Below are 12,386 nucleotides of genomic sequence, written 5' to 3'. Positions count from 1 at the left end.
CATCTACAAATGGTAGATTTCGGGTATTTCTTTTATCCTAGTAATAAGTTACTCATTAATTGACAGAATGTCATCTGCACTTAGCATCCTCAGCTGTGAGAGTCTCTCCTTCCTGCATCTACAGAGTGTGCATCCCTGACAACGTAATTAATAGACAAAGTGTTACCAAGTTATGGATTCAAACTAGAAATGTCCACCACTGACAGCTCTACAAACATAATCATAGAGACTATGCACGAATATTGCCAATCATTAAGTCTCGATTTCAACCGCTTGAATGTTATTTCAACAGTACTACAGCCCCACAAATAGCAAAAAACTTTTCCCAAAATGATTCTGTGATGGATGTAAGCACATTTAAATTCATCCTGCTCAGCATAACATCTGTGATGCAAGTTATATTATTGATTTTTCATAACAAAATTGTCTAGTTTCTCCAGTAGTAACAACAAACCATGGCATCTTGCTGTGCCTATCAAGTCTCCTTTTATACTCTTAGAAGATCCACAATGACAGTGCATAACCATCCCAATTCTGTTATTTTGTGTTGCTAGATGTCCATAGGAAGAATGGAGACAGTCCTTTGCGAGCATTATTCTTATGTACAGTAGAGAACAACACATTAGTTGGAAGGCATAACACCATACTCAACTGTACCAAGTTACTCACAATCATTCTGCAGGTGCAATGCATTAGTTCTATTATTTTGTACTTCTATGTCCATGCTTGTGCCGCAGGTGTTTCCAATAAACATATAACATTGTCTGTATTCTTATAAGGATTGTTTGAAATATTTCATTCATCAATTAAAGAAGTGTTTCTCATGAGTAGATCTCTCTGTCCTTCAACATCTAGTTTAATTATCTTACATAAGATGTTACAGAGATGTTTGCATAGATATAAGGTTCGTGGATATAATATTTTAACTGGAAGTTATGCAACTATAATGTTTCATAATCTTATTTCAAGTTTTTATTTGCGATCTCTTGATTGTTATGATAAAGTGACAGCCAGGGTCATTTGCAACCTTGTGCTGTACTCTTGAAAGGGGATACATATCTACAATATAGTTAAAAAATTAATAATACACTATTATGGTTGTGTTTATCTTTTATACTATGGAACATTACAAAGAGGTACAGAGACAAACACTATGCTTATTCTATAACACACAGATTATATACAGACAGCTGGAAATATCAACAATTCACATAAATGCACAAACACTATCATTAAATGTAGGATGAGTGGGTTCCTCAAAAACAGCACAATTCAAGAGCCAGGTATTATTTGAAACAGATACCCAGTTATAACTGTGTAGGCCTCCACAGCCAGAGTCAGTTAACATGGGAAATTTTCTGGGTATGGTACCGCATCTTAATGTAAGAAACTGTCACTGATGGAACTGATATTTCAGCCACAGTAACTGTGACCAAAACGTGTTTCATCTGTAACACTTTCTTACAATATGATGTGGTACCATACCCATAAAACCTTTTCGTGAAATAGCAATTTGTTACTAACATTTCTTAGTGTGATACAAAACTCTTACCAAATCTGTGACTGTATCACCGAAAACACACCTACCGGTACAAACTGTTTGGTATAATTTCCACAAGTATATACATAAAGAACTGGAACTTTAGTTCAATTTCCAAACATAACTCGACACTTAAAACTTTCTTAATATTCAATGTTATTATAGATACTTTCATTATTTGAGAAGATTAGGTACAAAAAAGAGAGAAAAAAAGAGTCTATGTTCATACAAAATATCTGCTCTGGTAGACTATCCTCTGCTGAGAATTTAACGGCTGGCAAGCAACAGAGGCGTCGCCTGTGTAGCCTGCAGGACAAGCACAGAGGGGAATGTGGTTCCTGACGACGCACTCCGCCAGCGCCCCACAGGCCCCTCGACACGGACTGCGGCAAGTGGAGGTGGACGCGTCGCACGACAGATCCAGCCTGCACTCGTTGTCTGTGAGGCACTCTCCACGCTGACACTCCCGGAGTGCATTTCCGACGTAGCCGGCAGGGCAAGTGCAGACCGGCCGCCGCTTCCCCGTGTTGTCGAAGCCGGGCTGGCAGACGGCGTTCTTTCCGCACGGATTGGGATTGCAGTAATCGTCTGTTGACAGTTGTCAAAATATCTGTGTAGATAATTAATTTGATTGGAAAATACAAATACTTTTGTGTTATGTGTGTGTGTGTGCGCGCATGCAAAGTTATGTTATATAAGTGATGTGTTTGTGCCAGATGTTATAAATGTGCACACAGCTTGTGGAGTTTATACTGTAAACAGGATTTATGATGTGCCAATCAATTCTCATATAGCAACATACACAATACACAATGTAGGAAAAGAGAGAATGCTACTCACTGTAAAGCAGACACATTAAGTTGCAGACAGGCACAATTAAAAGACACTACGTAAAGCTTTCGGTCACATCCTTCGTCGGCAAACGAGAAGCACACACTCTTCGTACACATGAGCGAGCACACCTCACGCACACACGACTGCCAACTACAGCATCTCGGGTCACATGTGCATGAAGTGTGCTTGCTCATTTGTATGAATGGTGTGTACTTCTCCTTTGCTAATGAAGTATGTAGTTGGAAGCTTTTTATAAGTGTCTTTTAATTATCCCTATCTGAAGCTTATCATGTCTTTTTTACAGTAAGTAGCGTTCTGTCTTTTCCTACATTGTTGATACTCCTACCTGGAGTTTCTATTGTTTGAACATACATAGCATTGCATTTTTAATTACACAGTACATGTGCCCTCAATTGTCTTTCATATCCCTTGTCAGCTGTGAAAATGCAAACGTCAAAAAGCTTATCTGCTTAAAATTGTGAACCTTCATCAGGTTTGATTTTGACACAGAAGTGTAAAAAGTTCCTAAATTTAGGTACTGAGCTTCTCTGGTGGCTTTAATTGATATTAACAGCGTAACTGTATTTCTAAGTACAACAGATACCCATTTTCTATGTCTTAGAGATGATTCAGATATGGAATGTGATTTTTCACTGAAAAAATAACCAATATCTTCCAGGCTAACAAACATAATTTATAACTGCAACTTTCCAGTTTCATTTGTGTAAAGAAGGACTTATTTAAGGCTGTTTTACCAACATAAAGTAGATTAGATTAATTATTCATTCCATAGACCAATAAAAGTGGGAATCCTCCTGGGTGTGGAACATGTCAGATAAACACATTACAAAAATGTAATTAGAAAAACTTGAGTTTCATTAATTTTAATGATCCTCAGTCAATGAACAGTAAAATTATGTACATGAATTAAATTTAAACTTCTAATATTTACAGGTTTAATACTTACATCTGCTTTCATTAAATCCATCATTTAGACATTTGTTAGTTTCTTGGCTATTACAACCATAGAAATATAATAATGGAAAATCAATTTAATACTTACATCTGCTTTCATTAAATCCATAATTTAGACATTTGTTAGTTTCTTGGCTATTACAACCATAGAAATATAATAATGGAAAATCAATGTTGAAATACAGATATTGAAAGGAGTAAAGGTAATAATGTACAGTTGAAGCACTAAGTGGTCAATGGGTGCACAGACAAACTGAATGAAAACATTTATAAGATTTTGGATGACACCTTTCTTCAGAGATAGCAAATACAGAAAATGTGTGCAGTTACGTCGTCCCAGAAAACTACATTGTACTGGTGCTGCAGCTTGACAGAACGAAATGAACGATTTGTGGTCAAGCAATGACGTGTGCTCACCCTGCATACAGGTGTGAAGTTGTTGTAGATTGTAATTAACTTACCATGACAAAGCTGGACTACATACGGTAGCTGCACTTCCTATAATCTTGTATTGACAGTAAACTTGTATTTGGGTGAAGCTGCACACCTGCCTTGCTTTAGATTTTCATCATTTTCTTAAATAGTTCCATCAAAATCTGAGGTTGCTACTCGAAGAGGCCAGAGCATATTTCTTTCCCCATTCCAGGCTTTTGCTCGCCTCTGAACTATAATCCTATATTTCTTCTTGCTTTATGAATGACAAAATATAAACACAAACAATGAGGAACAGCAGTTTTCATACATGTGCTCGACTTGCTGAAGGATTCATCAGGACGGCAGCTTTTGAACACAAAGCAAGGTATGCAAATTTTGGAAATGGTAATAGATTAAAACTGTAATAATTGCTTCTCAGTGTGACTTTATCTGAAATACAGAGTAATTTCCAAAAGGAACCCAGCAAAATGATGAGGGAGTGGGTTTTGTGTTTTTGTGAAAATGATTTGCTACAAGGAAAACAGAGCAATATACAACCAGATCACTTTCTTCAGACACTGAAATAACATCCAGTAATCTTTTACCACACGAAAAAAGTGGTGTGTTATGTTCTACCTCGAGAGGCAATCTATCGCTTAATGCAGTGAGAAATGTCACTCTCCTAGGAGAGTATTGTGTAGCACTAGAGCTTGAAAGGCAGACTAAACTCAAAGAACTTAATGTTTTACTTTCATTATCTGAAATTAATAATTGTGTTCTCTAATCATGAAAAATAATCTCCCATAAGTCCAACCCCTCGTCCAAGTTGTGGGAGATGGGCAACGGCACAAAGTAGGGGACTGCCTATAGGGGCGATGTACAGCGGGGACTTCGTGTGCCCCACATATATGTGTGGATGGATATGTGTGTGTGTGCGAGTGTAAACCTGTCCTTTTTTCCCCCTAAGGTAAGTCTTTCCGCTCCCGGGATTGGAATGACTCCTTACCCTCTCCCTTAAAACCCAGTCCTTTTGTCTTTCCTTCTCCTTCCCTCTTTCCTGACGAGGCAACCGTTGGTTGCGAAAGCTAGAGTTTTGTGTGTATGTTTGTGTTTATTTGTGTGTCTATCGACCTGCCAGCGCTTTTGTTGGGTAAGTCTCATCATCTTTCTTTTTTTATATATATATATATATATATATATATATATATATATATATATACACCTAAAAACAAAGATGATGTGACTTACCAAATGAAAGTGCTGGCAGGTCGACAGACACACAAACGAACACAAACATACACACAAAATTCAAGCTTTCGCAACAAACTGTTGCCTCATCAGGAAAGAGGGAAGGAGAGGGAAAGACAAAAGGATGTGGGTTTTAAGGGAGAGGGTAAGGAGTCATTCCGTGTGTGTGTGCGAGTGTATACCCGTCCTTTTTTCCCCATAAGGTAAGTCTTTCCGCTCCCGGGACTGGATACTTCCTACTAACACCAACCTATCCGAACTCCGGAGATGGGAACTTGATCCTTTCTTCCCGTTATCCACCAGGCCTCAATCTCCGCTAATTTCAAGTTGCCGCCACTCATACCTCACCTGTCATTCAACATCTTTGCCTCTGCACTTCTGCCTCGACTGACATCTCTGCCCAGACTCTTTGTCTTTAAATATGTCTGCTTGTGTCTGTATATGTGTGGATGGATATGTGTGTGTGTGTGCGAGTGTATACCCGTCCCTTTTTCCCCCTAAGCTAAGTCTTTCCGCTCCCGAGACTGGAATGACTCCTTACCCTCTCCCTTAAAACCCACATCCTTTCGTCTTTCCCTCTCCTTCCCTCTTTCCTGATGAGGCAACAGTTTGTTGCGAAAGCTTGAATTTTGTGTGTATGTTTGTGTGTCTGTCGACCTGCCAGCACTTTCATTTGGTAAGTCACATCATCTTTGTTTTTAGGTATATTTTTCCTTCGTGGAATGTTTCCTTCTATTATAACCATATATATATATATATATATATATATATATATATATATATATATATATATATATATATTTAAAAACAAAGATGATGTGACTTACCAAATGAAAGTGCTGGCAGGTCGACAGACACACAAACAAACACAAACATACACACAAAATCCAAGCTTTCGCAACCAACGGTTGCCTCGTCAGGAAAGAGGGAAGGAGAAGGAAAGACAAAAGGATATGGGTTTTAAGGGAGAGGGTAAGGAGTCATTCCAATCCCGGGAGCGGAAAGACTTACCTTAGGGGGAAAAAAGGACAGGTATACACTCGCACACACACACATATCCATCCACACATACACAGACACAAGCATTGAAAATGTCTGCTTGTGTCTGTGTATGTGTGGATGGATATGTGTGTGTGTGCGAGTGTATACCTGTCCTTTTTTCCCCCTAAGGTAAGTCTTTCCGCTCCCGGGATTGGAATGACTCCTTACCCTCTCCCTTAAAACCCATATCCTTTTGTCTTTCCTTCTCCTTCCCTCTTTCCTGACGAGGCAACCGTTGGTTGCGAAAGCTTGGATTTTGTGTGTATGTTTGTGTTTGTTTGTGTGTCTGTCGACCTGCCAGCACTTTCATTTGGTAAGTCACATCATCTTTGTTTTTAAATATATTTTTCCTTCGTGGAATGTTTCCTTCTATTATAACTATATATATATATATATATATATATATATATATATATATATATATATATATGATTTGACTTACTAAACGAAAGCGCTGGTACATAGATAGACACACAAACAAACACAAAACATACACACAAAATTTAAGCTTTCGCAACAAACTGTTGCTTTGTCAGGAAAGAGGGAAGGAGAGGGAAAGACAAAAGGATGTGGGTTTTAAGGGAGAGGGTAAGGAGTCATTCCAATCCCGGGAGCGGAAAGACTTACCTTAGGGGGAAAAAAGGACAGGTATACACTCGCACACACACACACATATCCATCCGCATATACACAGACACAAGCAGACATTTGTAAAGGCTATATATATAATAGAGGGAAACATTCCACGTGGGAAAAATATATCTAAAAACAAAGATGATGTGACTTACCAAACGAAAGCGCTGGCACGTCGATAGAACACAAACAAACACAAACATACACACAAAATTCTAGCTTTCGTAACCAACAGTTGCTTCATCAGGAAAGAGGGAAGGAGAGGGAAAGACGAAAGGATGTGGGTTTTAAGGGAGAGGGTAAGGAGTCATTCCAATCCCGGGAGCGGAAAGACTTACCTTAGGGGGAAAAAAGGACGGGTATACACTCGCACACAAACACATTTCCATCCACACATATACACACACAAGCAGACATATTCAAAGGCAAAGAGTTTGGGCAGAGATATCAGTCGAGGTGGAAGTGCAGAGGCAAAGATGTTGTTGAATGAAGGGTGAGGTATGAGTGGCGGCAACTTGAAATTAGCGGACATTGAGGCCTGGTGGATAACGGGAAGAGAGGATATATTGAAGAGCAAGTTCCAATCTCCGGAGTTCGGATAGGTTGGTGTTAGTGGGAAGTATCCAGATAACCCGGACGGTGTAACACTGTGCCAAGATGTGCTGGCCGTGCACCAAGGCATGTTTAGCCACAGGGTGATCCTCATTACCAACAAACACTGTCTGCCTGTGTCCATTCATGTGAATGGACAGTTTGTTGATGGTCATTCCCACATAGAAAGCGTCACAGCGTAGGCAGGTCAGTTGGTAAATCACTTGGGTGCTTTCACACGTGGCTATGCCTTTGATCGTGTACACCTTCCGGGTTACAGGACTGGAGTAGGTGGTGGTGGGAGGGTGCATGGGACAGGTTTTACACCGGGGGCGGTTACAAGGGTAGGAGCCAGATGGTAGGGAAGGTGGTTTGGGGATTTCATAGGGATGAACTAAGAGGTTACGAAGGTTAGGTGGACAGCAGAAAGACACTCTTGGTGGAGTGGGGAGGATTTCATGAAGGATGGATCTCATTTCAGGGCAGGATTTGAGGAAGTCGTATCCCTGCTGGAGAGCCACATTCAGAGTCTGATCCAGTCCCGGAAAGTATCCTGTCACAAGTGGGGCACTTTTGTGGTTCTTCTGTGGGAGGTTCTGGGTTTGAGAGGATGAGGAAGTGGCTCTGGTTATTTGCTTCTGTACCAGGTCGGGAGGGTAGTTGCGGGATGCAAAAGCTGTTGTCAGGTTGTTGGTGTAATGGTTCAGGGATTCCGGACTGGAGCAGATTCGTTTGCCACGAAGACCTAGGCTGTAGGGAAGGGACCGTTTGATGTGGAATGGGTGGCAGCTGTCATAATGGAGGTACTGTTGCTTGTTGGTGGGTTTGATGTGGACGGACGTGTGAAGCTGGCCATTGGACAGGTGGAGGTCAATGTCAAGGAAAGTGGCATGGGATTTGGAGTAGGACCAGGTGAATCTGATGGAACCAAAGGAGTTGAGGTTGGAGAGGAAATTCTGGAGTTCTTCTACACTGTGAGTCCAGATCATGAAGATGTCATCAATAAATCTGTGCCAAACTTTGGGTTGGCAGGCCTGGGTAACCAAGAAGGCTTCCTCTAAGCGACCCATGAATAGGTTGGCGTACGAGGGGGCCATCCTGGTACCCATGGCTGTTCCCTTTAATTGTTGGTATGTCTGGCCTTCAAAAGTGAAGAAGTTGTGGGTCAGGATGAAGCTGGCTAAGGTAATGAGAAAAGAGGTTTTAGGTAGGGTGGCAGGTGATCAGCGTGAAAGGAAGTGCTCCATCGCAGCGAGGCCCTGGACGTGCGGGATATTTGTGTATAAGGAAGTGGCATCAATGGTTACAAGGATGGTTTCCGGGGGTAACAGATTGGGTAAGGATTCCAGGCGTTCGAGAAAGTGGTTGGTGTCTTTGATGAAGAATGGGAGACTGCATGTAATGGGTTGAAGGTGTTGATCTACGTAGGCAGAGATACGTTCTGTGGGGGCTTGGTAACCAGCTATAATGGGGCGGCCGGGATGATTGGGTTTGTGAATTTTAGGAAGAAGGTAGAAGGTGGGGGTGCGGGGTGTCGGTGGGGTCAGGAGGTTGATGGAGTCAGGTGAAAGGTTTTGTAGGGGGCCTAAGGTTCTGAGGATTCCTTGAAGCTCCGCCTGGACATCAGGAATGGGATTACCTTGGCAAACTTTGTATGTGGTGTTGTCTGAAAGCTGACGCAGTCCCTCAGCCACATACTCCCGACGATCAAGTACCACGGTCGTGTCTGCTTGTGTCTGTGTATGTGTGGATGGAAATGTGTTTGTGTGCGAGTGTATACCCGTCCTTTTTTCCCCCTAAGGTAAGTCTTTCCGCTCCCGGGATTGGAATGACTCCTTACCCTCTCCCTTAAAACCCACATCCTTTCGTCTTTCCCTCTCCTTCCCTCATTCCTGACGAAGCAGCCGTTGGTTGCGAAAGCTAGAATTTTGTGTGTATGTTTGTGTTTGTTTGTGTGTCTATCGACCTGCCAGCCCTTTTGTTTGGTAAGTCTCATCATCTTTGTTTTTAGATATATTTTTCCCACGTGGAATGTTTCCCTCTATTATAACAAACACAAACACAAATTTCAAGCTTTCGCAACCCACGGTTGCTTCATCAGGAAAGAGAGAAGGAGAGGGAAAGACGAAAGGATGTGGGTTTTGAGGGAGAGGGTAAGGAGTCATTCCAATCCCGGGAGTGGAAAGACTTACCTTAGGGGGAAAAAAGGACAGGTATACACTTGCACACACACACACACACACACACATATCCATCCGCACATATCCAGACACAGGCAGACATATGTAAAGGCAAAGAGGTTCCTCGACTGACATCTCTGCCCAACATATATGTCTGCCTGCGCCTGTATATGTGCGGATGAATATGTGTGTGTGTGTGTGTGTGTGTGTGTGTGTGTGTGTGTGTGTGTGTGTGTGAGTGTATACCCGTCCTTTTTTCCCCCTAAGGTAAGTCTTTCCGCTCCCGGGATTGGGATGACTCCTTATCCTCTCCCTTAAAACCCACATCCTTTCACCTTTCCTTCTCCTTTCTTCTTTCCTGATGAAGCAACCTTGGGTTGCGAAAGCTTGAGATTTGTGTGTGTGTGTTTGTGTGTTTTTTATTGTGTCTATCTACCAGCGCTTTCTCGTTTGGTAAGTCCCAGCATCTTTGTTTTTTATATATACCTATATAACCACCTGAAGCTGTTTAAATAGCCAGATATCAAATACCTTAGTGGAGCATGCTTAGCTGCAGAAAATTTTATTACAACTTCTGCAACTGAGATGGTAAAATGTTAGGTGAAAAATCAGCATAAGAAACATCCAAGATATCACTACTGCATGACATGCTAATTTAGTGCATCAAATGTTTAGCAACCAATATAAAATATGATCTTATTCTTACCTCAAATCACATGAATTTTCGTTACAAATGGATGAATCTAACAATGTAGCTCGATTCATGCTATTAACTGCAACACGTATCATTATGAAAACAAATCACTGGAGAATCTTCTTTCATGTCAATATCTACTAGCATCCCCTACAGGATTAGAAATATTTTGTCTCCTGAATTCTTTTCTCAAAGAGAATATAAATTATAATGGGGAAACTGCATTCAGATCTGTAGCGAGGAGCATGACCTATGCTGCAGCAAGTTTGGTTGTTTTCCAACAATGAAATGCTATCTAGAATAGGAATGGGTTGAAATAGGTGGGACTTAATGTAGAATTTATACAGACCCTGAAAGGTATGAATGGAGCTTTTAATCAGTAGTTTGAAAATGAACAGGACATTAAATATCAAAATGAATTATCGGTTAAAAACCCATTTATTCTCAAAGCATGATATTCGGCAAGGTCAGTAGATGAATACAACAATTTTATTAAGCTGACATCTGATTGACATTGGAAGAAAAATTAAAATCAATACCGCTAGCAGAATTCTGATGCAGTTCACGAGAGGAATATTCGCAAGGCAAAGATGGCACTTTCACTGATGCTCTCATCAATTGAGAATGTTTGGAGCAGTATGGGCAGGGCTCTCCAACCAACTTGGGATTTTGGCAATCTAATGCACCACTTGGGCAGAATTTTGCATGATATCCTTCAGGAGGACATCTGACAACTTTGTCAATCAATGCCAAGCTGAATAACTGCTTGCATAGGGGACAGAGATGGACCAACACATTCCTAACTTGCTTAGTTTGTGAAGCTCTTTCTCTTGAATAAATCATCCAATTTTTCGAAATTGTAATAATTTGTTTGCCTCTACATACAAATCTTGTCTACCGATTTCCATTCTCACCCTACGTGTCAACAAAAAATAAATACCACAGCAGACTTGTCGAACCTGCCACAAGAATTCAACTTTTTTCCACAAAGCCTGATATTGTGTGTATCTATGAAAACAAGAACAAGTACCTCTTGACCCATTAAAATTAAAATTAAAATTTAAAGTTCTCATTGGTTATGTTATTTTAAAAATTTTGGATTGATTTTGAGATTACTTTTGAAGCAAATAAACAGTATCTGAAATAAGTGTCATTTTTGTTTCAAATAATCCATTGAGAGAATGTTGCATCAAAAACACACAGTGCAGAAAGAGAGCAGGTGTTAAGAGCACACGTTCAGAAGTGCTGCACAGCAAAGTACCTTGATAGGACACAGGACACTGTGGTCATGACCACTTAAGCTACATTAAAAAGTATCAAACTACATCCATCTTCGTACAACAAAATAAAAAAATGGAAAATAAGCAAAAGCATAACAAGAAAGGTGACAAAAAGCCATAATAAATTCTTAAGATTTCCAAAATGGAAAGAGCTGCTTATTTGAAACTAGCCTGAAGAGCAATTCCTAATGTGCATCTCTCCAAGATGTCCTCACTCATTTATAAGGTTTACCTATTTGCTAATTCTTTAGTAGGTAAGTCTATTTGAAGTAAGAAAGCATTTGTTTGAAGGCTGTACCTTAAATGTGTGCATATTTTTGTGTTATTAACAATACACTTTCTGTTGCAAACTGACTAAAATGTAAATCATGACTGTCAGATGGAGATTTGAACTGCAATGCGCTCGAATGAGAGCCCAGGGAGAGCCTCAGTTAGAATTGCAGTGCCACCTACTCAGTACTTTTTCCATGTCCATGTAGCAGAATATAACACAATAGGACTGAAGCAACAAGTGGATGATACTGGGTTTAAGTCATCATCTGGCAAACCTGACTGTCTTCTTTTCAACTGTTTCCAGGACCACATACTTAGTGAGAGGGTTGTCTGAGTGCCACATCTGATGAACTTTGAGAACTCGGCCCATAATCTACTTGAGAACTTTATATACCACAACTGCAATGCATGAGAAGGATACTAAATCTGTATACAACAATTCTACAGAAACCTTATGTGATCAATGGAAAGGACATTGATTCAGCCTGTGTTATGTTAGGGTTTTTATTTCTTCGTGTGACTAGAGCCTCCCGTCGGGTAGGTTATTCGCCGGGTGCAAGTCTTTCGATTTGACGCCACTTCGGCGACGTGCGCGTCGATGGGGATGAAATGATGATGGTTAGGACAACACGACACCCAGTCCCTGAGCAAAGAAAATTTCTGACCCAGCCGAGAATTGAACC

At 40.6% G+C, this 12,386-nt stretch overlaps 1 protein-coding gene across 1 annotated transcript in view; it reads right to left on the bottom strand.

Moving 5' to 3' along the window:
* Positions 1–1,092: 1,092 nt before the first annotated feature.
* Positions 1,093–12,386, bottom strand: part of LOC126100852 (neurogenic locus notch homolog protein 1-like) — a 145,800-nt gene continuing 134,506 nt past the window's right edge. The window contains exon 8 of the mRNA XM_049911521.1: positions 1,093–2,128. Within this exon, the coding sequence (XP_049767478.1) occupies positions 1,764–2,128 (365 nt within the window). The 3' untranslated portion in view covers positions 1,093–1,763. The remainder of the gene's footprint in view (positions 2,129–12,386) is intronic.

This window comes from Schistocerca cancellata, chromosome 9 (assembly GCF_023864275.1).
Source record: "Schistocerca cancellata isolate TAMUIC-IGC-003103 chromosome 9, iqSchCanc2.1, whole genome shotgun sequence".
In the NCBI taxonomy this organism is placed as follows: Eukaryota; Metazoa; Arthropoda; class Insecta; order Orthoptera; family Acrididae; genus Schistocerca; species Schistocerca cancellata.
Note: the sequence above shows the minus strand (reverse complement) of the source record. Positions and strands in the feature narration are given on the sequence as shown.